At 44.9% G+C, this 27885-nt stretch overlaps 1 protein-coding gene across 1 annotated transcript in view; it reads right to left on the reverse strand.

The window, feature by feature from the left end:
* Nucleotides 1-27885, reverse strand: part of LOC134622284 (NACHT, LRR and PYD domains-containing protein 12-like) — a 1346881-nt gene that overhangs the window by 1260317 nt on the left and 58679 nt on the right. Inside the window, exons 6-9 of the mRNA XM_063467996.1 lie at nucleotides 26763-27343; nucleotides 18116-18289; nucleotides 15476-15652; nucleotides 9692-9865 (exon numbers count right to left, since the gene is read on the reverse strand). Of these exons, the coding sequence (XP_063324066.1) occupies nucleotides 9692-9865; nucleotides 15476-15652; nucleotides 18116-18289; nucleotides 26763-27343 (1106 nt within the window). The remainder of the gene's footprint in view (nucleotides 1-9691; nucleotides 9866-15475; nucleotides 15653-18115; nucleotides 18290-26762; nucleotides 27344-27885) is intronic.

Here is a 27885-nt window from a genome sequence, read left to right on the forward strand (position 1 = left end):
TTCTGCTGATTGAGCAACACAAGTGATTTACTGTATGAAAGAAATTGTCATTTGTGATAAAACTTTAATCATGCACCTCTGTTGTCCTGTCAACTTAGTGAGTTAATATGAGTGCAAAATAATATGAGTTAATATGCAAATTAGTTGATTATTATTAGATCAGGGAAAAGAAGAGTTGATTATATCACAAGTGAATAGATAGTCAGAGAGGGTTAAATGAGTGGAGACTCTAACAGACTAAGTTTCATGTTTATGCTGTAGGGGTGAAGCTTGCACCTAGACAAACACAGCTCTAATTACATGAGAACAAATTTGCTTTGTAAAATATGTGACAGCATGTCACATGTTTTATTTTGGGAAAAAAGAACTAAATAAATTTATTGGGTCTGTGTTCAAAATTAGTCCAACAGTGTAAACCTTGGGAAGAAACATTGCAATGACGTGTTTAGCAAACATTTAATGGTGAACATTATAGTTGTGTGAACTGTGTAGCTGCTAAAAAAAAAAAAGAAGGAAAATCTCTCTGTGTATTCAGCAGGTGGTAAAGACCAGCTGACCCCAGACCCTCCAGACATGGGTATACTTTTGAAAACTTATGAGCAACCAGTGAATATGATGTGGGGAAAATGAATGCAGGTAGTGACTTTTAAGTCTGAGTTCAGACCAAGCAAGCATCAGCAACTAATTAAAGCCAGAAGCAGTGACTGCAGTTGGTATGTCCCTGTGTCTAAAAGTATTGGAGCAATTCAATCCATTCTAAAATTATAAAGAATTGTATTTGTTTTTATTTTTTCTAATTACATCATATTGCTGGCACTGGAAAGTTTAGTATGCAGCATGAGAGGTTCTGCGGCCAGCAATAAACATGAGGGGACTGATTGGATTGACAATGGGGGAAAAAGTTTGACTGACTTGATGTATAGGATTATGGGAAAAAACAAAAAACAAAACAAGCAAAGAAAATATCTATTTTAGAGCAATTATGAACTTATTTAAAAGAAATCTGAAATCCCAACATTTATGAATATAAATAATAATTAGCTACTTACAGTCCAATTCTCTGGAAGGTGGAGAGAATTTTTGTGTGTTTTCCTAATGCAGGTTCTGCAGAACACATGAGTACTGCTGCGTTCATACACCAATATTCTCCACGTTCTCTGCAAATGATGCAAATGTTGGATGGTGCTGAGGATTTATATCACACTTGCAAAATGTGATATTTCAGTGAATCCCACAGGCTGAGTTCTTTCCTCTTTGTCTTACTGTTTGCTGTCTTTGAACCAAAAGTGCTGCAAGTCACATTATCCATACTCTCAGCCAGTGGTGTGACTGGTGTGGGGACAGGTAAACCAGTCTGACTGAAGCTGGGAGGTGAGGACTTCATTTGTAGATATGAACAGTTAACATCTTGTTTGTCCTGAAGCAGACACCGTTCTTCAGTTTGGGCATGATACTAAGTAGGAGAACAAAAACAAGCTCAAATACAGTCAAAATAACAAGCAGCTGAACAGATTAGCAGAATGTTTAGTTACTGGATCAACTGGAAAAACATGCAGACAGACAAAAAGTCCAATGACTAAACCGAGAGACCTTTGGGATGGTGTCAAACTTCAGGAGAGATCCACTAGTTCTATACAGTACATGCTTTCCTAGCTACAACCAACTGTAGAGCAGCAATTTTAACATCAATTAGGCGATCGTGGCTCAAGAGTTGGCAGTTTGTCTTGTAATCGGAAGGTTGCCGGTTTGAGCCCCGGCTCGGACAGTCTCGGTCGCTGTGTCCTTGGGCAAGACACTTCACCCGTTGCCTACTGGTGGTGGTCAGAGGGCCCAGTGGCGCCAGTGTTCAGCAGCCTCGCCTCTGTCAGTGCGCCCCAGGGCTGCCATCACCAGTGTGTGAATGGGTGTTTGAATGGATGTGTAAAGTGCTTCAAGGTCCTTAGGGACTAGTAAAAGCACTATACAAATACAGGCCATTTACCATGAAATTGTGAAGACTCGGGTGGAGCTCAGGATTTATCAGAGGAGAGCTGCATGATTACATCTTTGTTATTTGTTTTCAGCACATCCAGAAGCATCCAGGCATGAATCTAACACACTAACAGATTCATGAGCTTTCATTGGTCACAGATTCAGCAGAAAGAAGTCTCTCTCTGTGTGCGCACTGCTGAGAGAAAGCAGCCAAGTTCAGCTGATTATGCTGTGATTCAGTCTAATCCAGCATTACTGAGGAGCAGTGTTGGGACCAGAGATGGGCAGTAACGCGTTACTGTAATCCGATTACTTTTTTCAAGTAACGAGTAATGTAAGGGATTACTATTGCAAAAACGGTAATTAGATTACCGTTACTTTCACGTAGGAATGCTGCGTTACTGCGTTACTAAAACCGTGATTTTTTGCGAGAACGTCTCATGACAGTGACGTAAGCGTGTGAGACGTTCGTGACAACAGCTGTGTGCAGATCATAATATATCGAGTGCGGGACAGAGTGTAGCATGCAGCGTTTAAAGCGTGGAAGTACTGACCTTATTTTGAGTTTGATTCCATAAAAAGTGACAAAAACATTAGTGTCCGTTGTGCGTGGGAAGAAAACTTCTTTTTACAGCGAAAAAACCCCTAAACTTCCAAGCAAGCAGCGAGTGTACTATGACGTAATGTGAAATTCACAGAGAAACTCGCAGATTCTTCCACTGACCGCTGCGGCACACCTGCACCAGGGTAAACCTCCGGCTACCCCAGTCCTGCTTTACAGGTGAAAATAGAGCAACAGGACCGCTAGTCTTTGATTTTATTTATTTTCTGCTGTGTTTTACTTGCATCTATTTGAAAGAGTGAGTGTAAACACAAAAAATATTTTATTTTATGGGCTGGAATGTGCAGAAAATAGGTTTAAATGTTAAACAAATTTCTTCCAGTCAGAGAATGTTGCATATAATTAAGTTTTTGCTTGATGCATAAAGTTAAAAGATTAAAACTGTCACGTTTCTGGGTCTATCGGACCCAGTATTTTGAGTTTATTATGTTTTGGTTTATTTTTGAGTAATGGATTGTTTTCTTATTATCTTGTTGTGCTGATTATGGTGGTGGTGGTGATGGTTACTAGTTTCATGTTTCTGTTTATTGGTGATAAGGATTTGTGTTCTCATGTGTGGGCTTAGGTGTCTTTTTCTGTCTGTCTCTCAGTATCGAGTCTGCGTCTTTGTGTAGTGTTCTTGTTTCCTGTTTTATTGTGAAGGTCTGCGTCTCATGTGAGTGTGTTCAGTTTTACCTCTGTCTCGTCTTGTTAATTACTCCCAGCTGTGTCCACCACCTGTGTGTAATCTCCTTGTGTTTCTCTGTGTGTATTTAAGTCATGTCTTTAGTCATTGTTGTTGCTGGTCCGTCTGTGTATCCACCCTGCTCCATTCTGTGTGTCTCCCTGCTGTCCGTTGCCTGCTACCTCCGCTCATCCTCCTTCATTTCAGGTCCTGGTTTGTGTCTGTAGTTTAGTTGTTCTCAGTTTAGTTAGTTTCGGTCCCGTGTTGCTGTTTTGTCCATTTCATTTTGTGTTCAATAAATCACCTTCACACCTGCACGACTGCCTGCGCTTGGATCCTCTTTTTCCTTTTCTCACACGGCTCTTCTCACTCGCCGTGACAAAAACTAATAAAACAAGTTTTAAAAAGAGACTTTTCCATTTGATTACATTTTGTATGATGGATTATGCAGAAAAAGTAGAATTGGGCTGAAAGATCTATCGCTTTATCACCTATTCAGGTTGTAAATCGTGTTTTTAAAAACTAAGTAACTAAGTAATTAATTGCTTTTGAAAATAAGTAATCAGTAAAGTAACGGGATTACTTTTGGGGGGAAGTAATCAGTAATTAGTAACTGATTACTTTTTTCAAGTAACTTGACCAACACTGGTTGGGACTAACGCGTTATTAAGTAACGCGTTACAGTAACTATGTTATTATTGTGGTAACAAGCACGGTAACTAGTTATTATGCCAAAACCAGGAACGCGTTACTCGTTACTGGGATTTAGATAGGCTTGTTATTCGTTACTTCGTGTGGTGGCTATCGCGGAGCTTCGACAGATTCAGTAACATTAGCAAGTGGTGGAAGCCAGCAGGTGGATGAGAGAAAGTGGAGGCAAGAGGAGAGACCCGATGCGGCCGCCGGTCCGCGTGTCAGGTGAACTGAACTTCAGGTAAGAAGTTATGACCTGCAGTCTATCTGGGTCAGATATAAACCAAGTTTAAGTGGAGTTTATTTTCGTGCTGACTTTTTCCTACTGCGTGCTAGCTAGCATGACGGAGTTTCTATACAGCTGGGTGGGTGCTATGTTACTGATGTTGAACTTTATTTTGTTCATAAGGTTAGTTATTAGAGTTGCCAATCCTGAGGTGAAAAGCAACACAGTTTGTCCTGGACTTCAGCTACAATGAAAAAGACACAAAGCTGAAGCTGCACAGCTGCCTCGTCTTCTCTCATTCTCTCCTCTCCTGTTTCTACTTCAATCACGAAACTGATCAATGATCAGCTGATCGGCTTTTCTCTCTTGTTTATTTATCGCCCACTTTGCGCCAGAAAGAGGAAACAAGCGGATGTCGCGTTAAACAACAGCAGCACGTTTAAGCTTGATCAGCTGTTGTTAGAATTTATTTAATATTAATTTCTAGTATCAGCTGATGTTTGCTGGAGCCACAGCTTGTAAAAGCTGCTGGTCATGATATCGGTTTGGTTATCTGGTGAGAGGGAAACATGCAGATGAAACCAGGAGATTTCCTTACTGAATCATCAGAGCTGAACAGGTGATGGAGAAACAGGTTTACCTTTTAGGTGACATGAATGAGTTGAAGGGAAGTTATGAACTGTTTCTGAGAGACAAATAACACCAGGATCCTTTTCTATGTAGCTGACAGCTGGTAACTGTGCAGGGGCGGATCTAGCAAAGTGTTGCCAGGGGTCCGTGTAGGGCATTAACAGAGAAAGGGGGGGACAAGGAAATACTTTTCCTTATTATTCTCATTTAAAATGTCTCGCTTTAAAAAAAAATAATTATCTGAGTCTTACAACAAACGATTGATAGATTGATACATATATACCACCAGAACAGTGTACATCACTGTCACAACAGTGTTTGTTTTCATTCAAAGGCTTTATGATTTTTCCTATAATGGTGGGCCAGTCTCTAGTCAAAATGCCCGGGACGATTTTTTTGTCCCAGTCCAGCTCTGTATGCAGCTCATCTGCAGTCTGGTGTTACCTACATCTTCCTATTCAGAAGGCAGAATTTCCAAGTTCTGAGTACAATCAAAAGCACCACGACTGCAGTTTTTGTGTTGGATGTAAAAAGCAGGCTAGAATCATGGCGGCAGTCAACGACGGTCCAGGCGTGGGATTTCTCTCGTGGAAATGTGCACATTATTTTTTCCTTTCTGTTAGTAGGTGGCACAGTGCACTTGTGGCAAGTAAGCAAGATAGAAGACTGGCAATCTTACTGGGTATCCAGTTATGGAAGCAACACCTTAACAAGAGAAGTAAACCAAAGTTACTTTCTCTAGTAACTACTTACTCTGAAAGTAACGAGTAACTTGAAATAACTGAGTTACTTTTGATACTAGTAACTAGTAATGTAACTATGTTACTAATTTAAAGTAACTTACCCAACACTGCTGAGGAGCAGTAAGTAACACTCAGCTTAAGGACTGATGAAGAGTCTGAGGACAGAGAGTTTGGGCTCATTACTCATTCTGATAACATCTCCCCCTCTCATTCAATAAAGAAACACTGCAAGAAGCTGCTGTTAGCTCTTAGATTTAATGCACTTTACAGCACATTTCATGCTGCAAACATGAGGAATTCACTCTTTGAAATGTTCTCCTCCTGAAAGAGAAACAAATACATGTCCCACAAGGCCGGCCTCCAAAATCTCCATCCACGCTTTTCAGTCCCAAAGCTGACCCTGCTCCTCTTTAAGAAATCCTGACAGCAGCGCACACGCACACTGTGTCTGTGATGGTGTCACAAACACATACCTGCAGAGTCCAGTGTGCTGTAAGCAGGAAACAACAAAGAGGCCATGTGACTTTGACCTCTGGGTAAATACAAAAACACATGAAGGGGGAAATTATCTCTAGGGTCCTCTGCTGGACATGAGAGGAACTGCAAGGATCGGCTTCATTTTTGTGCCTGTTGTTTTTGTCTTTATCCCTTCACTGAGCTCATTTTGACTTATTTCACTTTTCAGGACATCAGCAACCTGCTCTTAAATATAATGAAACCAAAGGGTGCTCACCTAAAGTGGTGACTGTGTTGATCATGTGACCCACAGCCTCACAGTCTGTGATGTCATCCTGTCTCACCTCAAGAGCTCAAACAGGCTGATATGACTGTGTGAACCGAAAAGGTCAGAGCAACACTTTGTTTACACACCGCTTACATTCAGAGTGTGTGAGCTTTAATGGGGAAGCTGCTGTGCTGGGTGACTAATGTGAGGTGGAGGGCAGAAGCTGGAGTTCTGGATCAGATCCACATGACAGAAAAGCGAACAGCTTCAGTCCGAGTCATTCCTTTGATTCCAATCAGCACATTTATTGATCATTAGTATCCACATTAAACATTAAGCACTGATTCATCCACTGAGGCTCTAACTGCACACATACATGAAAACATGATATTTATCTTATAAAAACATGATGTTTATCTAATAAAAACATGTTTATTATTCAAAGATGATTGAAAGCCTTTCCAGGTGAGTTTGATCCAGGAGGGTCTGAAGCCAGAGTCAGACAGAGACTGTGCAGAGACTGTAGAAGGACAGAGCAGCAGCAGATCCAGATACACTGATGATCCTCTGTCAGATCCACAGGGACACACAGGGATGATGCTGGACTCTACATTGTGTCTGACAGTGGAGCTGTTCTCAGAGCAGTTCACTCTGCAGCACTGACAGTCATCTGCACTTCATTCCTCTGTCAGTCACTGCTGGATGAAGCTCTCCTCTCTACCTCCCAGTAACATGGCCCAGTCAGAGCGTCTCTACACACAAGCTGCTGTTGCTTCAACCTCTCTGGATCATCAGGACACAGCTGCTCCTCTCTCAACACACACACACACACACACACACACACACACACACACACACACACACACACACACACACACACACACACACACACACACACAGTCCTGTTTACCATCATCACTTCCACCTGCAGAGAGAAGGAGGAAGAGCAGAGGAGATAAACGAGTGTTTCCAGAGACTCTTCATCAGCTGCCAGTCAGTGATGCAGCACATCCAGTATAAAGAGCAGCAGGGACTTCAGTGCTGGGACTGTACTAGGACTCATTGTTGCTTCACTTTTTCTAATCTTTGGATTTTTATTGAAGTTGATGAAAATGTTTTTCACTCCTAGTTTTAGTTTGGACTTTCATTCATTAGAAGAAGCTTGGTGTGTCCACTCTGAGCTCTGTAGGAACCCCAACAACAAGCCCAACAATCCAGATGGACGGTTCCAGCTGTTAACTGGAGGAATTCCATCCAAACATCTGCTCTCACTAAATTCTTCCTCACCTACAGACTGTGTTCTTCACTGTTTTAAACTTGGAAATGAATGCAGTCATTGGTCTGCGTGCTGCTTTGTTCAGAGGGCTGATTGGCTGTTGACAGTGTTTGAACAGAGTGTGTCATCTGTTACTATGGTGACCATAAAGGTCACAAAAAGGCAGAAACAGGAAGTGTTTGTGTCCAATCCTGAAGCCTGTCACCATTCTCCTCTCACAGCTTCACTGAGAAGCTGCAGCTTTACAGGAAACACTGGATCTTTGTTTCATACTGACTGTGTTTAGTACAATACTGCTGACAGCACCACCCACTCACTCCATCACTCTACTTACAGCAGACTCTCCAGTCTGTAATCTGGACTCTGCTGAAGATCACACAGCTGCTTCACATCTGGATCCTTCAGGTAGTTTCCACTCAGGTCCAGCTTTCTCAGATGGGAGGGGTTGGACTTCAGCGCTGCTGCCAGATAATCACAGCTGATCTTTGACAAACCACAGTCCTTCAATCTGTATAAAGAACGAAAGATGAAATGACCAAAGATGAATGTGATGCTGACTCAGCAGAAGACTTGGACTCATTGGATTCCAGCTTTGATATCATTGATTTCAATGAAGAGCTTTGTGATTGTAGCAAAGGGCTGGTAGTTCTGAGAGTCCCACTGATGAGGTGTTTGTGTGGAAATCTCTTAGTGGGACCAAAGAGAGAAAAAGCCCTGGTCCTGATGCCGTGGGAGGGAAATGATTGAAGTGTGCTGTGAGGAACTGACTGGGAGATTTTCACACATTTTCCAGTCCTCCTTGGAACAACAGGAAGTTCCCAGCATATGAAAACAAAGGTTAAGTGTCCTATGGCACTCAGTGATGATGGTGCTGTGGCCCCACCACCTCCACCTCTTTGTAAAGGAACTAACTATAATCTGAAGCTTCAAATGGAACTAAGACTTGCTCCACCAGGTGGCAGTGTCTGATGAGACAGTGTTAGTGGAGCTGGCATGTACTAAGCAACAGGAAAATGCAGGACTTGGACTGAAATTGGGAAAAGTGGTTAGCACTAGTGCTCTGGGATCCAGGGTATAATTGGCCGTTTTTGACTTCTTTTGATTTTACCTCTATATTTCACCTTTAAAAACTGTTTATCTTGCCTTGTTTGGTATCATTATTTTCAGCACAACCTCAAATATCTCAAATTTGAGTTATTTTTTCCATTCTGGCATACTATATTAGCACAATTGATCTAAGTTCAGACAAAAAATTCAAAATCCGAGTAGAAAAATGTTATATGTTTTACTGTAAAACCCACAAACATGTTTAACAAATCATTTTCATAAGTTGAAATGTAAGTTATGAATGTTTTTTTTTAAAATAACCAATTATATCTATTTACAGAACAATCAGGTGTGCTGCATCAAATAAAAAGGCACACACATTATTTGTGCCAGTCCAAAAAAAATTATTTGTGTTCAGTATAAGACAGAGGAGAACACCACAGGCCTAAACCCTGCAGGTCTGAAAGCAGGAGGTGGATCAGTCCAGTTTTCCATGTGGAAACAGCGTTTACACTGGGATTTGCCTTTGGTGGCTTTTGAGCAACTGTTACATTCAGCAGTCTAACTGACACAAAATACAAAACAATAACTACACAACAAACTAACTACAGCCTCCAAACATGCTAAACGTCACTAATGTCTCACATATGAAAACTCGCTCTCTTTTGCTCGCCCGCTTTCCATCGGGTGTCACTCCTAAAACTTCCCCTTCTCCCTAAACACCCAAGTGTTGCCATATAATTTTTTTTAATGGCTGACATGTTCTAACACCAATAGGGAAGGGGTGTTTTTACTTTTACTTTTCACTCGCAAGAGGAGAGTGTTTGCTAACGCTGTCCATAGAAAACGCAGTTTTTACCATTCTTCCTGCTGTAAACTCCACTGTTTTGTTCAGAAAAAAAACATAGCAGGTATTTTTTTGTCATTACAATCTTTAACTAAAACCTATTGGTCAGCATCTTATTAGCTTCATTACACAAAAAACTGATAGAAACTAACAAAATTCATAAAAATGTCCACTCATTCATTCATGTAAGCTATCTAATGCAGCTTTGATCTTCGCAGTCTGGTTTATAAAATTCATTCCTCACTCACCTCAGAGTTTCAAGTGCACATTCTGGACTCGCAAGAAAGCCACACAGCTGCTTCACTCCTGAATCCTGCTGGTTGTTGTAGGTCAAGTCCAGCTCTCTCAGATGGGAGGGGTTGGACTTCAGTGCTGCTGCCAGATAATCACAGCTGATCTCTGACAAACCACAGCCCCTCAATCTGTATAAAGAATGAAAGATGTAAGTTTATTAGACAAAGTGCTTGAAATCATTCAGTGTTTCATCATCTGTTCAGAGCTGAAGAAGGTTCAGAATGTAGAAGTTTAGAAAATGGAAACTCCAAACAGCTGAAGCCAACAGGAAGCAGCTTCAAACAAACACAACAAGAGAAAAAACTCTGAATGTTTCACATTAAAGTCGTACATTTATCATAAAAACAGGACAAAGACTTGAAAAAGTCGTGTTTTCCTTCCAGGAACCACATGGCTTCACTTTTAAAGGTGAAGTGTGAAAGAAACGGACATATTTGAAGTCCAACACCTTTTTCCAGTCACATGATTAAAGCAGACAAACTACAAGCTCATTTTCATTCCAACAAGTCATCTTCTGACCTGGACTAACAACACTGGTCTCTATGTGCAGCTGGCTGTGAGACCAGTGCTCAGGGAGCGTCTACAAAGTGCAACACTGAAAGGAAATCAGACACAAATGTCCTTTCACACAAATTTGAATCACATTTTCAAATGTGATTTGAATTTATTCATAAATTCAAATGTGATTCAAATGGTCAGACAAAATAGGGTCATAATAAACTATAATGAAATGTTGTGTATTAGCAGCAAGTTATTGAATCATTTTCCTCAGAAACCAAACAAAATGATTGACAAACATCATTTTACAAACTCAGTGTTGGACTTGGATCAGCAGGATAAGCTGATGTTTAAAGTCAGTCATATTTGGAGATTTCCCACAATAATCAAACCAAGTGCTTATGAAGAAACTCCATCGTATTATTGTTCAACATGTCCCAGGGTTCCTCTAACCACATTGGAACCTGTAGAAATGCAGCATTTTCTAATGATTGGAGTCTAAAGTCAGAATATGATCCTTCTACATCAACTGATTTAAACATGGTTGTGATTGAACTGCAGCAGATTATTGTTGATCATCAGAAATTCTCGGGCTAGGCTCCACAAAAAAGATTTCCAGTGTCTGATGGGTCTGTCTAGCACAGGCCCAACGCTGGAACGAGACAATTTAAGTACACAGCAAAGCAAGACACAAGCAGGCGAAGGTCTTTGTGTTACTCATGCATGAGGGAGACCTGACCTCCATCAGACTCTCAGCCAGGTTCCCTATAGTCAAGATGTGACCCTGTGAAGACTCCCCAAAGCTGGTGCAAGGAGTCTAGCGGTCCATCTGAACAAAAGGCTCTTATAGTTAACCAGATACAGAGTAGGTGTCCTCCTATACAATAAATCAATAAGAGAAGCTATAACCTCTCTCCTGACCTTAAGTTGTGTGTGCATGCCAGAGTGCTCTGGGAGGCACACAGAGTATCAAAAGACTGCTAAGGATCAAACCTCTATCAATCTACAACTAATTATAAAACTAAGCATATATGAGTAAACATTTCTAAGCATAAATGACAATCAACAATATAAACCTGATCATCAGAAATCCTCAGGCTCAGCTCCACAATGATTTCCAGTTTCTTTACTGTAAATGTACGTACAGCAGGTCCTGAGAAACATTAGCAGCATGGCAGCTGAGTGTCAGCTTCCTCTTCTCATTCTTCACCATTAATCACAATTTGTTTTTCATTCATGTCCTTGTCACATTTACTTTTTAACACTATTACAGTTCCGTCACAGATTCACTCATACACAGGATTCATACAGATGTGAGGAGCACACATCTGTTAGCTGTTCTTTCTTTCATGGTTAAGATTGTAAACTGATCTACAGCTGACTGACACTCCGAGTCATTTCCTCATTCCTAAAGTCAAAGCTCAGGAGAGATTTCATCTGCACAAGTTTACTTTGTAACAAAAGCAGAAATCCCAGTTAAACATTAGTTTGCTAAACATGAAGCTTTTACAGCCAATCAGTCAGTCTCTCTCTCTGGCTCTTGACGAAGGTGGTCGCACTTTCTCCCTCTCCCTTCCCTTATCTTTCCTGCTTGGCTTTCTCATGTCTCTGTCTAGTCTTGTCTAGTTCTCTCCCTTTACCCTGAAAGAGTCTCACAGTCTGTTCTCTAAACCTAAAAGACGAATTATGGATTTGATCAACTGGTCCCTGAACACCCTCTTCTCAACGAGAAGTCTGGGCTCGGGAGGGCCCGAATGTCCTGGATGGATGTTCCCTGCCGGATACACGATGGACGGGTGGAAGGACTGGAGGGTCGTGTGCCTGGCGGGACTGTCGATCGAGGACATTGAAGACATCTACCTTTTCGGAACCATGATAACAGGGTTCTTGCTGATCAGCTCTGGCTTGGCCCTGGCTTATTGAAGAACAAAAAAAAGGGGGGGGGGACCTGTTCAAATCCCCACAAGGCTGCCCGCTATGTTGATTGGAACGATGAAGCGAGCTGTGGCTTCTCAGAATGGGCTCATTAGACGCAGCACAGATGACATCTTGGAGAAGCTTGCGGCTGCTGTGAGTACTGAGACTGACAACATCTTGGGGAGGCTCACCGTTGTTGTGAACATTCCTGCTCTATGAGCAAACTAGATAACATCTTGGGATGGATGGATAACATTGTGAAGAGGCTCACGGCTCTCCAACGGGAATAGTGAGAGACCAGTGATGGACATTAGATCGACTGTAAAATTGACACGCAGTGGTTCGCACTAAAGAACACCACCACTTTTCCATGCAGCTACCATATCGGCACCAGCTGCGGTCTCAAGCCTGGAGCTGAACATAGCAAACAATTTCTCCCCTGATAACAAACTGTGCTTAAACTCTTGGTTCCAAATGCCTTTGTGTCCTTATCTCTAAGGCCGAGCTGGACGGCGGGTCTGGGCCCAGCGCTGGATGAATAGCTGCAAAGCAGGATGGCTGTGTCTGCATCAGCTTACTTCTCACCCCTTACCCACCTCTGTTGCTTGTCACATGCTTCAAGATGTTGTGATGTGGACATTTGTGCTCTCTGTGCAGAGGAGTTTTTGTTTTCTGTTCTCAAGCTGTCCTCTCATAGGAGCCCAGCATGAGTAGAGGTCTCTTTTTCCCCCTCCTCCTCAACTTTCCCATTGTATTGTACATTTCAGTGTTTTTCCATAATACTAACGGTCTCCGACCCGTCTCCCCATGTGATTTCTGTGTTGTGTATGTAAAGTCGGGGGGGCTCTTGATCAATATATCAGGATGGGAACAGCAATGACATCCCAGATTTACCATCAGCTCAGAAAAAAATCTGTGATCTCCATCTTTGTAACTCTGACTCTGTGGACGGTGTTGCTGTCAGATTGGAAGTTTCCTGCACTGCAAACATTTACTATGTTGCACAGTGATCAATCATTGTTTGACTCGAATCAATAACACTGATGGAAACGTGTGTGTCGCAGGTGGATTTTGGAGATGAAGTAAATATCTGAGTGAAGATGAGGCTGAAATCACTTTAAAACTAAAACTGAACTCAAACATTTTAAAAGCAGCTGAAGATGCTCTGATTTTAATCTGATTACATTCCATCATGAAATGTAATCAGATTCCAGCTGAATCATTAGATTTCAAATCAAATGTAAAGTTAGGATTCATTAAGCTGCTCAAGTTCAAGCTGCTTAATGATGAGCATGGACATTATAATACATGATCGCTTTTGTTTAAAGTCTGTGATGATGACAGAGTGACCCACATTGATTCAAACTCTTCTTCCCCCGTTTTTATATCACGCAGCACTAACACGTCTTCATATTCCTGCTCCTCTGGATTCACATGGAACCGCTGCTCTTTATTTATCCGTTGCTATGGTGAATGGTAGTATCGGCTCCTGACTGATCAGCTGATCTGGAACAGGAAACTGAGTTTGTTGAAGCTGCTTCCTGGAATATACATTATCTAATATGAGCTGATCATCATCATCATTATTATTAATACCTTATTCTCCTCACAGAGCACTGCGCTCTCAGACTGCAGGCTTACTTGTGCTTCCTGGGATATTAAAAAGTAGAAGTTTAAATGTGTTTCTAATAAAAAGCTTTGAAAAGAAATGCTTGTATGTTTAACTGTTTGGGTGAGCTCACTGTAGCAGAGGAGGAAATAATCAGAGCCAGTTTCAAAGTCTGGATTATAAAACAGTTCTGTCAGCTGAACATTTTCAACTGTGTGTTCATGGTGTCACTAAATGAGAACATGAAGCTGTGATTGGCCGACATTTTGAACACAGTTAGCACACACAGAGGCAGACTGTCTAAACCCTCAGAACAAAAGCTATCCACATGTTTGTCAGTCCAAATACTTCATGCAGTTATTGCTCTAATCACTGCCGTCACACTGTTACAGTCAAAGCTGCAAATCATTCACAAGTAAACTTCGGGCGTTTATCAATATGCGTACTTGTGCGTAGTTGCGTTCTCGTGTACTCGTGATACGTCATCCGTCGGAGACCAAGTACTGTTCCAATTCGAAGTACGGATCAAGCCGAGAACGCGAAAAAGTCCCGGATGTGTTCTCGCTCCGCCCGTTTTATCGAGCATGCATCGGTGTGGACTTGGTACAGCTAAATATGCCAGAATGCATTTCGTCCAAAACTCAACAGCGGACTCCCGGCACATCGTTCCCCCCCCTCCCGCTCGCGGTCTTCTCACTACTCAGGTTAAAGAAACTCCAGCAGCTGTCTATAGTATTGAGTGTCCACTAAAATAAAAATAAAAGCGTTCTAACATCTCACCTGCTTTTTATTACTAAGGTATGTACACGTATGTACATGTACACTATTTTTATTAATAGAGGTTTCACTACTGAGGTTACAAATGATATATAAGTCACTTAGATCACTTCTAAATGTTAATGTTTGGTTTATTTGAGTGTTTTATTTGTTCCTGAGTAAACCGGTTTGGCTGTGATTAAAGTTAAGCTGCATAACATGTTACTCACAGTTAAATTAAGAGGGGACGGCAGTAAAAACTCCGGACCTGTGACATCATCACGTACGCTGGTGTTCCGACTGTACAAATCGCGAGTCCGTGCTCGCGTTCTCGGCGAATCCGTACTCCCGTGCATTCTCGGCCAGTACGTACTCGCCGAGAACGCACGGGAGTACGGACTCGCGTACTTGGGAATTGAGAAACGGCCTTCACATTCATCAACACTCAGTCTGATGTCGTCAGTAAATGACTCACATGAGAGCATCTGACTACCTGACCAGGTGGCATTACCCAGCATGCCATGTCAGTTTGTAAATGTGCAATAATTACTGCTCCAAACCGTTTCTGTTTCACATATTGCACAGACTGATTGTGCTGTGACCTTTGACCTGCTAAACAGAGTCAGCTGTGGATTACTCATTTTTGTGTCTGATACTGAGAACTGTGAGGAGGAACAGAACACAGTTAATCGGGGTCCCCTTTCTCTGAACTAGGAAAGGTCGGCCAGCCACTCGCCACCCTGTGGAGGGCCGCGGGCCATACTTTCAGTATCACTGTTTGAAATGTGAACATTGTTCTGCTACAGTCAATGGACTAAACGAGAGAAGAAGAAAACAGACTTTACCATGAAGATCCTCAATGTGGATCAGTATAATATCAGCCTGATGTCTGCAGTTTAGTGTCAGCACAACTTTCACACCATATCCATCTCAGCACAACTAAAACATGCTGACTGACCTCAGAGTTTCAAGTTTACATCCTGGACTCTCCAGGAAACCACACAGATGCTTCACTCCTGAATCATGCAGCTTGTTGTTTCTGCTCAGCTCCAGCTCTCTCAGATGGGAGGGGTTGGACTTCAGTGCTGCTGCCAGATAATCACAGCTGATCTCTGACAAACCACAGCGGTACAATCTGTATAAAAAATGAAAGATGTAAGTTTATTAGACAAAGTGCTTGAAAACATTCAGTGTTTCATCATCTGTTCAGAGCTGAAGAAGGTTCAGAATGTAGAAGTTTAGAAAATGGAAACTCCAAACAGCTGAAGCCAACAGGAAGCAGAAACAAACACAACAAGAGAAAAAACTCTGAATGTTTCACATTACTGTCGTACATTTATCATAAAAACAGGACAAAGACTTGAAAAAGTCATGTTTTTCCTTCCAGGGACCACATGGCTTCACTTTTAAAGGTGAAGTGTGAAAGAAATGGACATATTTGAAGTCCAACACCTTTTTCCAGTCACATTATTAAAGCAGACAAACTACAAGCTGATTTTCATTCCAACAAGTCATCTTCTGACCTGGACTAACAACACTGGTCTCTATGTGCAGCTGGCTGTGAGACCAGTGCTCAGGGAGCGTCTACAAAGTGCAACACTGAAAGAACATCACACACTCATTTGCTTCCAGCACTTTCACACAAACATCTACTGTCATTATTGTCACCAAACTCTGTGGATCCTTTATTGCAAATTCAAATGGGATCAAATGGTCAGACAAAAGAGGGTTATGAGGAAATATGATGAAATGTTGTGTATTAGCAGCAAGTTATTGAATCATTTTCCTCAGAAACCAAACAAAATGATTGACAAACATGTTTTTACAAACTCAGTGTTGGACTTGGATCAGCAGGATAAGCTGATGTTTAAAGGCATTTGAGTCTCGCTGTATGAGAGTCCAGTTATTCCTCAATATTTATGGATGATGTTCTTTCAGTGTTGCACTTTGAGCCTCACAGTCAGCTGCACATGGACCAGTGTTGTTAGTCAATGTGGGATTAATCCAGTCAGAAAGGATGAGAATAATCACAGAAGTACCCTGGGTAAAGATGAAGCACAAACTGCCTAGGCCAGGGGTGTCGAACTCCAGGCCTCGAGCGCCGGTGTCCTGCACATTTTAGATATAACCCTAGGTCAACACACCTGAATCAAGCGATCAGTTGATTACCAGGCCTCTGGAGAACTTCAAGACATATTGAGGAGGTAATTTAGCCATTTAAATCAGCTGTGTTGGATCAAGGAAACATCTAAATCCTGCAGGACACCGGCCCTTGAGGCCTGGAGTTCGAAACCTGTGGCCTAGGCTGTTAGTCTCTCCCTAAATCAGCTACAGGAACAATAAAATAAGCAGTGATGGTTCCACATCTGATCCAGAACAGAATGACATTAAAGTGATGTGATTACATGGAACTGGCAGTACTAATGTCAGCCATCATGTCCCACCTTCACTGGAAGCCATCTTTGGCTTTGTCAAACTCTGCAGGAAATATCCCAAAACTGCCATTTCTCATTGTACAACTTCAACAACTGCACATTAATTAAACTTCGTACATAGACCCGCAATCTCTGATTGCTCTGAAATCTCACTGACAGCCAATAGAAATAAAGAAAAGTCCAGACTGACAGTCTCTGTGGGGTTAGGCAGTGAACTGCTCACGCTGCATTCAAGTGCATCACAAACTATTGGAATTGGCTCCAACCTTGTGAAGCAGACATCCTACCAGCTGCTGTTTTGAACATTTCTAATATCGTCATGAACTGTAATAAACTCTGTTAATGAACTGAGAACTATTTCTACATTTGAAACTATGGATTTATTTTCTCATTCACTTCTGTACGTTAGTGTTTAAATGAATGTTAGACTGGGCTCCATGGAAACACTTGAACTGGTCTCAGCTGCCTTCTTTCTGTAGTCATTCCAACAGAGTCCTTTCTCTTCTGCAGCTTCTGTTTGAAATCCTCTCACAGAGCCTGAATCCTGCTTTGTTGTCATGTTTGGGCCTGTGTTAGGCTGCTCTGTGTTCTTCTGCTTTAACACACACCTCACCACGGCAGCTGTGTGGGTCGTCTCTGTAGGAGCCAGATCAGCTTCTGATACCATGATCATCATCACAGCTCCTAACTTCACCTTTATTAGCTTTGACATTCATGTCTTTCTTTTCTCTCTCTCTCTCTCTCTCTCTGTTTCCACACAAGCTCAAAGTCTCTTTTTATCTGCTGTCATCAGATCTTCAACAGTCTCATTCACATCCCTCACACACTCTACACCCTCATCAGCACTGACTTCATCTTCACTGACTGATGGAGCACAACATGAACCTGTGGAGGCTGAAAAACTGTCCTGTCAAACATCTCCCCATCACCACTCCACTTCTGTCAGCCTTTAAATGAACACTGCTCAAGTCTGTCACTTCTATTTGGAGCCAAAAGGAAAAACTGTTGTTTAGTCGTTTGGAAAGACACAACATTTGAAAGCACTCAAACTTCTTCACATTTGTCTTCAGACACATCCTGAACATTTAGAAACTGAAGAAAGTTTCAAACATCAAAGATCTGAAATATAGAAAAACAACAACAGCTGCAGTCAGTGAACTCACCTCAGAGTCTCCAGTCGACAGTTTGGACTCTCCAGTCCAGCACACAGAAGATTCACTGATGAATCATCCAGCTTGTTCTCACTCATGTCCAGCTCTGTCAGATGGGAGGGGTTGGACTTCAGAGCTGAGGCCACAACTTCACAGTGAGTCTCTGAGAGTCCACAGTTAATCAGTCTGTGATTACAGAAAATATAAAATGTGTTATTATAAAAGCAGAAAATCTGCATTATATTCAAATTCAAATTCAAATTCAAATTTTATTTGTCACATACACAGTCATACACAGTACGATATGCAGTGAAATGCTTATACAACTGCTCGTGACCTAAAGAAAAAAGAAAAGGCTATGAATAAGATAGGAAATAAATATGAAAAATTAAAAAGGGTAAATTTAACTAGGAAGGAATAAAATAAAATATATATATGAGTTTGTTGAAAATAAAATAACTGTACAACACAAATTAGAATGAAGGGCAAATTTAACTGGGAAAAAGAATAGGATAAAATAACTGTACAGCAAAATACACAATACACAGAATAGAAATATATAAGAATGTATGAAGAAATATAAATATATATACAAATATATAAATATATATACAATAACAGCAGCATTTTACAAGTATTAAATGGAAATGAAGAAATATAATGTCCAGTGTTGTGCAAACCACATTGTAGGTGTCTTGTGCAGTGCAAATATGCTTAAAGTGATTAAGTGTAAACAAAGTCCAGACTGTCCAGTGTGTGTGTAAGAACCATATGTGTGGGTCAGTACTGTGTGGTGGTGTGATTGAGAGACCGTGTCGCCTGCGGGAAGAAGCTCCTCCTCAGTCTCTCTGTGTTGGTCTTCAGGGAGCGGAATCGCTTTCCTGACCTCAACAGAGAGAACAGTCCGTTGTTGGGATGGCTGAGGTCCTTCACGATCTTCCTGGCCTTGGTCCAGCACCGCCTGCTGTAGATTGAGTGCAGGTCAGGGAGCTCGGAGCGGATGGTGCGCTCAGCTGATCGCACAACCCTCTGTAGAGCTCGTCTGTCCTGCATGGTGCTGTTCCCAAACCAGGTTAAGATGTTTCCCGTCAGGATGCTCTCTATGGTGCATGAGTAAAAGTTCCTGAGCACCTTGGAGGGCAGTCGGAAGTCTCTCAAGCGTCTGAGGTGGTAGAGACGCTGTCGGGCCTTTTTCACTACGGTGCTGATGTGACAGGATCATGACAGGTCCTACGTGATGTGAACTCCGAGGTATTTGAAGCTGTCCACTCTCTCCACTGGGCACTCATTGATGACAGGGGTCTGGTAGTTCCTCTCCTGCTTAGTACTGAAGTACTGAAACTCTATAAACACAGACTGAATGTATATGAAGACAAAACAGAGTGAGGTCATAATCTGATGAATCTGCTCTTCACATCTGTGCTTCAGCTCCTCTTACTGTGTTTGACATGACACAACGATTGAGTCTCTCTCAGACCTGCAGACTTTTAATGAGCATCTTTGATTGGCTTTAATCTGCAGATGAAGGAGGAAGATGGTGTCACATTTAGGCTTCCATAATGTCCACAGTCTGTCACTGAGATCTGATCCATAGTCAGAGTGAAGACACACATTTGGACTGTTTCCTGTTTTGACTCCAGAACATTTTGAATGAGTTCAGCTCAGTGAAGAGTTACAGCTGGAAAGATGATCTCTGTTTGCTACCTGCTGTCAGGTACGACTGTTCACGTCCACACGCAGGAAAAACCTGCTGACTGTTACCAAACGGAGCAGAAATCTCATCACTGGACAATAAAGATGAATGAACTCAGAGCTGCTGATATCAGATCTGATTTCAGGGGAACTAAACACAGAAATGATTGGCTCATTTTAGCTTTATGAGCCATTATCTGCTGGTGTGTCGCTAGTTGGCAGAACATGATTTGTATTCCTGTTCAGGGCTTCAGTGTTTATGAGTCCAGATCAGGGGTGGGCAATCTTAGTCCACGAGGGCCGGTGTCCCTGCAGGTTTTAGATGTGTCCTCGAACCAACACAGCTGATTTAAATGGCTAAATTAGCTCCTCAACATGTCCTGAAGTTCTCCAGAGGCCTGGTAACGAACTAATCATGTGATTCAGGTGTGTTGACCCAAGGTGAGATCTAAAACCTCCGGGGACACCGGCCCTCATGGACTGAGATTGCCCACCCCTGGTCCAGATCCAGGTGACAGCAAGTCAAAATGATTACCTGTCTGTGTCCAGCAGCAGCCTGTATTCACTTTGAATATTGTTATAACCTGACATGGATCAGTTTGTCTTTGATTGGTTTGTAAATGTCACTGTTTCCATTGGACCTGAGTGACGGTACAAAGACAGAGAGGGAGAGAAAGGAGAGAGAGGATGGAGACAGCAAAGAGAGAGCAAACACAAACAGGTGAGAGTGGACAGGTGACCAAGGTCAGCTTCCGTTTGACCCACAGTCACTGATGATGACTGCACATAACCAAGCAGTGTGTTACTCTGATATCAAATATGGATCCTGCTCTTATAATAATGATCATCAGATGATATTATTGTGTTATTTTGTAGCTGAATACGATGTTTGTGTGATTATCAGTGAAAGCAGCAGTGAGGAGGATGGAGAGAGAGAGAGGACAGAGGGTGAAGTTAGAAACACTAAAAGGATTTTTCATGAATTTCATGGATGATTTGAGTGATTTCCAGCAGGACACTTAAACATGTCAGTGGACGTCCTAAAGAACATATTCATTGATATGAAACGTGTCATTGAACAGGATTAATATCAGTGCAAACATGGTGGAAACAGCTGTGACTACATGGATGTGACACACTTCAAATCTGTTCCCACTCTTGGATTTGGGATCCATGGAGCTGCTGCCGAGTCTGTACAATAAAGGATGGTGTGGAAGGTTGCAGCATACGGACAGAAACACTGTGTGGTTACAACATAAACCTCCCACCGTCTATACAGCACTGATGACATCATGACGTTTGGCGAGCGCTGCCAGGAAGTTAGCTCATGGATGTAAACAGCAGCCAAAAACACAGCAGTGAATTCCATCAGCAGAAAACAGGGACGACATTTCAGCAGCAACAACTAAACATTGAACAATCAGCTCTGTGATTAATGAGGACATGAAGTCAGACATTGGTCATTAGGAGCAGCAGCAGGAATGAGAGTGGATCCATGTGGTGCTGTGACATTAGCTCACATGTTCAGTCCAGATGTCAGCTGTGTCTTCTCACTCAGTTTGTCCCACTGTTGGCAGTAAGAGAGCACAGCTGGTTCACCTCTGAGCCTCACCCTGACCCACAGCTCTGTCACTCATCAGGACAACACACTTTAATCACACTAAACCAGAGTCTTCCTCAGCACCTTCATCCTCACTCACCATGTTTATGCCACTAAACTCTGTGTCTGTAGTTCTGTCTGTAGTCAGAGGAGAAGCTCAGACGGTGACTGCTCTGGATATTTGTCTCTGTTTGTAACATCAGAGTTCACTTCACTACAAAGAAGCTCTTCATAGATTCTTATTTCTGTCTCTCTAACAGGAGCATCTGAATGACCAACAACAGCAGCAGCAAGTTTAAAATACTGCCCCCTAATGACACAACACAAGTACTACATGTAGATGTGAGTCTACAACACACAGCAGCTGTGTCCCAAAACGTCGGCTCCATCCTTCGGAGGACCCGGGCTTCGCGGTATACGTGAGCCGGGTCCTCCGCAGACCAAGAAGGCCGAAAGTGCAAGGTTGTGAAACGGGACGGTCTAGCCTTCAGATTTGCGTCACTGCTGTGGTGGAGTTTAATAAACTCGGCTGTCTGCTCCTTGCTGTCTAAAATATAACAGGCATAAATTATCGACCGTTTCACACTTCTGTTTAATTAGTTTTCTGTTTGACGTTTATTCAGCTGTGTGAAAATCCCGGAGGAACCCACCCGATAGATTAATAAAGTTTTATTTAATCTAATAATCTAATAACTTTGATCTCAGCCAAACCGATTTACTCCGGAACAAATAAAACATCGAAAAAGGCAAACAATTACATTTTTATGTTATCCGAGTGACTTATATATCATGTTTAACCTGAGTAGCGAAAGAGCGGGGGTCTGAAAACGATGAAGCCGGGAGTCCGCTGCTCTCGCCGGCTGGAGTGACCATTGAACCCCCCCGGCTTGCTATCGAGCGGGTGGGTAACAGACTGTGGCGGAGGTGTGGTCCCGGGCGCGGCTGCAGGGGAGGAGTGGCGCAGTGAGCTCGATGGGGCGGTGCTGGAGAGGCAGGTGAGAACAGCTGATGGCGTTTGGACTGATGACAGTTTTCCTGCCTTTTTAGTGAGACGGGAGAGGAGCGGAGAAAGAGGCGGAACTCAGCTGAGACCGGAGCTGTCAGACTGTGTGCTGTCACAACAAACAGAAATCTATAAATAAACGTGGCCGCTGGCGACAAAGTACTCTGCGTGCGTGTACGTGTGTGAAGTGTATTTCACAGTGGTGCCGAAACCCTCTTTACGTGGGGATGTCTGACCCACATGTTGCGCCGCCCGCCCAGCCTTTGCAGTTCTTGGCGCGAATGCTGGCGTGGTTGGCAAAACTGAGCCAGGATCAGGCGGCGGCCCAGCGCGATCACCTGGCCAAGCTGCAGGAGCAGGCAGACCGGCAGACCCAGGTTCTGGAGCGGCTGGTTGGCGCGGCCGCGCCGCCGACAACCCCCCCCCTGTCGGTGGCGGTGCCCCGGATGGGCGACGGGGATGACCCCCAGGTTTTCCTGGAGACTTTTCGTGCCACGGCGGAGGCCTGCCAGTGGCCGCAGGTGGAGTGGGCTCCGCGGTTGCTTCCTCTGCTGTCAGGGGAGGCTCAGACGGCGGCCCTGAGTCTGCCACCGACCTCGCGGAGCAGCTTCCAGGATGTGAGCCGGGCGGTGGTGGACAGGATGGGGCTCACCCCGGAGGATCATCGCCGGCGGTTTCAAGCCTGTCGGAGGACCGGCCGTTTTCCTGGGCCCGGAAGCTGCACGACGCGGCGGTGCGCTGGCTGCAGCCGGGTTCATCGGAGGGGGAGACGCTGCTGGTGGACAAGGTGGTGCTGGTGACATTGGCGTAGGACCATCTTGCTGCCGGAGCGGGGGAGCCCGGGGAAGGCGGCCGGAAACCGGGCAGACATGCCCCAGTACCGGCACCAAGGCGCCGGGTACCTGCGCCGGCGCAGGCAGAGCGGGCGCCTGTGCTAAGCCCCACTAATCCTTTTGCTTCGTTTGTGCCTTCCCAGGGATCAGACATGAGCAGTGCCACCCCTGAGCCACGGAGAGCGGCACAGACGCCGGGGCAGGAGTGCTGGAAGTACGGGCAGCCGGGACACCTGAGGAGGGACTGTCCTCTGATGGAGGTGGAGCAGGTGTTTCGGCCGGCCATACCAAAAGCGCCTTTGCGCCCGCTCCCACTCATAGAGGTCCCGTTTGAGCGCATTGGCATGGACCTCATCGGGCCGTTTCACCGGAGCGCACGCGGCTACCGCTTTGTATTAGTCCTGGTGGATTATGCAACGCGGTACCCGGAAGCAGTCCCGCTGCGCAACATCTCTGCAAAGAGTGTGGCGCAGGCACTGTTTCAGGTCATCTCCCGAGTCGGTATCCCGAAAGAGATACTGACTGACCAGGGCACTTCGTTCATGTCTCGCACACTGCGGGAACTGTACGAATTATTGGGCATTAAATCCATTCGGACCAGCGTCTACCACCCTCAGACGGATGGGCTGGTGGAGCGGCTGAATAAGACTTTAAAGTCCATGATTCGTAAGTTCATTACTGAGGATGAACGCAATTGGGATCACTGGCTAGAGCCTCTGTTATTTGCAGTGTGGGAGGTGCCCCAGGCCTCCACGGGATTTTCTCCCTTTGAACTGCTGTTCGGCAGGAAGCCGCGTGGGGTGCTCGACCTGATTAAAGAAAGCTGGGAGGAAGGTCTGAGCCCCGCTAAGAATGAGATTCAGTACGTGTTGGACCTGAGAGCAAAGCTCCACACTTTGGGGAGGTTGTCACGGGAGAATTTGCTCCAGGCTCAGCAGCGTCAGCAACGCCTGTATGACAGAGGGGCTAGGCTCAGGCAATTTTCACCGGGAGACAAAGTGCTTGTGTTACTCCCTTCCTCCAGCTCAAAGTTGCTCGCCAAGTGGCAAGGGCCCTTTGTGGTCACACGGCGAGTTGGGGACGTTGACTATGAGGTCACTCGGTCGGACAGGGGAGGGGCCACGCAGATTTATCACCTCAATCTCCTTAAAGCGTGGAGAGAGGTTGAAACCGCTGCTCTGGTAAGCCTGATTAAGGAGAGAGATGAGTTGGGGCCGGAGGTACCAAATTCCATCATTCCCGCCTCCCTCCCTTGTGATGACCATCTCACACAGGCTCAGAGAGCGGACGTTGTCGCGTTACAACAGCGTTTTGCGGATGTGTTCTCCCCCCTGCCCGGCCGAACGGCTCTCATTGAGCACCATTTTGAAACGCAGCCTGGCGTGACGGCGCGTTCACGGCCCTACAGGCTCCCTGAGCATAAACGACAAATTGTTCAGAGGGAATTGGCAGAAATGCTGAAAATGGGAGTGACAGAAGAGTCGCACAGCGCCTGGTGTAGCCCCATCGTTCTTGTGGTAAAGAAGGATGGGTCTATACGGTTCTGTGTCTACTATCGTAAAGTGAATGAGGTGTCACGCTTTGATGCTTATCCCATGCCGTGCCCAACCTGGATCGGTTGGGCACGGCCCGTTTTTTCACGACACTGGATTTAACCAAGGGCTACTGGCAGATTCCCTTGTCTGCCGAGTCCAAGGAGAAAACGGCCTTCTCCACTCCGTACGGTTTGTACCAATTCGTTACGCTTCCGTTCGGCTTGTTCGGAGCCCCGGCCACCTTTCAACGCCTCATGGACCGGGTGCTGCGTCCGCACGCTGCATATGCCGCCGCCTATCTGGATGACGTGATCATCCACAGCGACACCTGGGCGGAGCATGTGCAGCGGGTGGCCGCGGTCCTGGAGTCCCTGAGGGGGGCGGGGCTCACGGCCAACCCGAAGAAGTGTGCGGTTGGACGGAGGGAGGTGCAGTATCTGGGGGTACCACTTGGGGGGCGGGCAGGTGCGCCCACAGGTGGAGAAGACGGCGGCTATCGCATCCTGCCCGCGGCACAAGACTAAAAAGGAGGTGAGACGGTTTCTGGGGCTGGCAGGTTACTATCGTCGTTTCATGCCGGGGTTTGCGCAGCTGACCAGCCCCTTGACCGATCTCACCCGGAAGGGTGCTCCAGATCTGGTTCAGTGGACGGGGCCGTGCCAGGCGGCGTTTGTGCAGGTAAAAAAAGCTCTCTTTGGAGAGCCACTGCTTCACACTCCTAACTTTTCCCTCCCTTTTGTTCTGCAGACTGACGCCTCGAACAGAGGGCTGGGGGCTGTTTTGTCCCAGCAGGTGAGGGGGGCCGACCGTCCCGTCCTTTACATCAGCCGGAAGCTGACGGAGCGTGAAAGCCGGTACAGCACCGTGGAGAAGGAGTGCTTGGCTATCCGGTGGGAGGTCGACTCCCTTCGTTATTACCTCCTGGGGCGCTCGTTCACCCTCTGCTCGGACCATGCCCCGCTGCAGTGGCTCCACCGCATGAAGGATGCCAACGCCCGGATCACCCGGTGGTATCTGGCTTTACAGCCATTTAAGTTCAAGGTGGTCCATAGGCCGGGGGCGCAGATGGCTGTGGCCGATTTCCTCTCTCGCTCGCGGGGGGGGGGGGGGGAGTAGGTTCGGCCGGACGGCTCCCCGGCCTCAGTCGGGCGGTGGGGGTGTGTGGCGGAGGTGTGGTCCCGGGCGCGGCTGCAGGGGAGGAGTGGCGCAGTGAGCTCGATGGGGCGGTGCTGGAGAGGCAGGTGAGAACAGCTGATGGCGTTTGGACTGATGACAGTTTTCCTGCCTTTTTAGTGAGACGGGAGAGGAGCGGAGAAAGAGGCGGAACTCAGCTGAGACCGGAGCTGTCAGACTGTGTGCTGTCACAACAAACTGAAATCTATAAATAAACGTAGCCGCTGGCGACAAAGTACTCTGCGTGCGTGTACGTGTGTGGAGTGTATTTCACACAGACGTCTCCGAAAATGTCGGCACACTTTTGCAAATATACGATGTCTTGATAAACCAAGCAGATATTTGAAGTTTACACAGCTACTTTCTCGCCTGAAAATATGTTAAAAGTTTATTTTGTGACCCAGAAAGATTAATAAGACTAATTTTAAAACTTAGTAGCGGCCGCCATTGTTGGCAGCTGAAATTTGGCTGGGCCGCGCTATGAATTCTGGGATATGGTGGGCCAGGAAGGACACACCCGACCCATCCTTCAAATTCGGGGAAATGAAGGACGCATTTGTGTGCCGCATTTGAAGGAGTCGACGAATTGGGACAGCCTTCGTCGCCTGACTGTGACGTAATCGGCCTTCAAATGTGGCCTCCGGAGGATGCAGCTGACGTTTTGGGACACAGCTAGCGTATGACTACCAATGCAGGAAGTGCACAAACACATTTTATCTGAGAAACTCACACTAATGAGAGTCGTTTAGTACTGTGTATATCTGAAGAACTAAACTACTGATCTACACTAATCAATGATGTTAATGAACACATCTGGACTCACAGAGCCTTTCTGCAGTTCCTCACAGCTGGAATCAGTCTCTGTCGTCCCCGCTCTGATGTTTGGTACTTCTGCAGGTCCAACTCATCCAGAACCTCCTCTGACATCTGCAGCATGAAGGCCAGAGCTGAGCACTGGATCATAGAGAGTTCCTTATCTGACTTCAGGAACTCTTGGATCCCCTCAAATAATGAGAGGTGCTTCATCTCCATCAGACAGTGGAAGATGTTGATGCTTCTGTCAGGAGAGATTTCATCACTGTTCATCTTCTTCAGGTTGTTGATGACTCTCTGGATGGTTCCTGGACTGATCTCTGTCTGACCCAGCAGACCTCCTAAGAGTCTCTGGTTGGATTCCAGACAGAGGCCATGAAGGAAGCGAACAAACAGGTCCAGGTGGCCATTTTTACTCTGGAGGGATTTTCTCATGACTTGCTTCAGAAAATCATCCAACGATGACTCTTTATATTTTTTCCCAAAGAAGTCCTTCAGCACCTTTCTCTTCCTGTTGTTGTGACAGTGGAACATGTAGACAGCAGCCAGAAACTCCTGAATGCTCAGATGAACAAAGCAGTAGACTGGTTTCTGGAAGATCACACACTCTGTTTTGAAGATCTCTGTACAAACTCCTGAGTACACCGAGGCCTCTGTCACATCCAGACCACACTGCTCCAGGTCTTCTTGGTAGAACATGATGTTTCCTTTCTCCAGATGTTCAAACGCCAGCCTCCCCAGCTTCAGAAGAACTTCACTGTCAGCCTCCATCAGCTCCTGTGGACTCGTCTCATGTCCCTCATGGAACTTGATGTTCTTCCTCTTTGTCTGAACCAGCAGGAAGTGTGAGTACATGTCAGTCAGGGTCTTGGGCAGCTCTCCTCTCTGCTCTGTAGTCAACATGTGCTCCAGAACTGTAGCAGTGATCCAGCAGAAGACTGGGATACTACACATGATGTGGAGGCTCCTGGATGTCTTCATGTGGGAGATGATTCTGCTGGACTGCTCTTCATCACTGAATCTCCTCCTGAAGTACTCCTCCTTCTGGGCATCAGTGAAGCCTCGTACTTCTGTTAGCCTGTTGACACATGTAGGAGGGATCTGATTGGCTGCTGCAGGTCGGGAAGTTATCC

The sequence above is a fragment of the Pelmatolapia mariae genome, linkage group LG3_W, assembly GCF_036321145.2.
Source record: "Pelmatolapia mariae isolate MD_Pm_ZW linkage group LG3_W, Pm_UMD_F_2, whole genome shotgun sequence".
In the NCBI taxonomy this organism is placed as follows: Eukaryota; Metazoa; Chordata; class Actinopteri; order Cichliformes; family Cichlidae; genus Pelmatolapia; species Pelmatolapia mariae.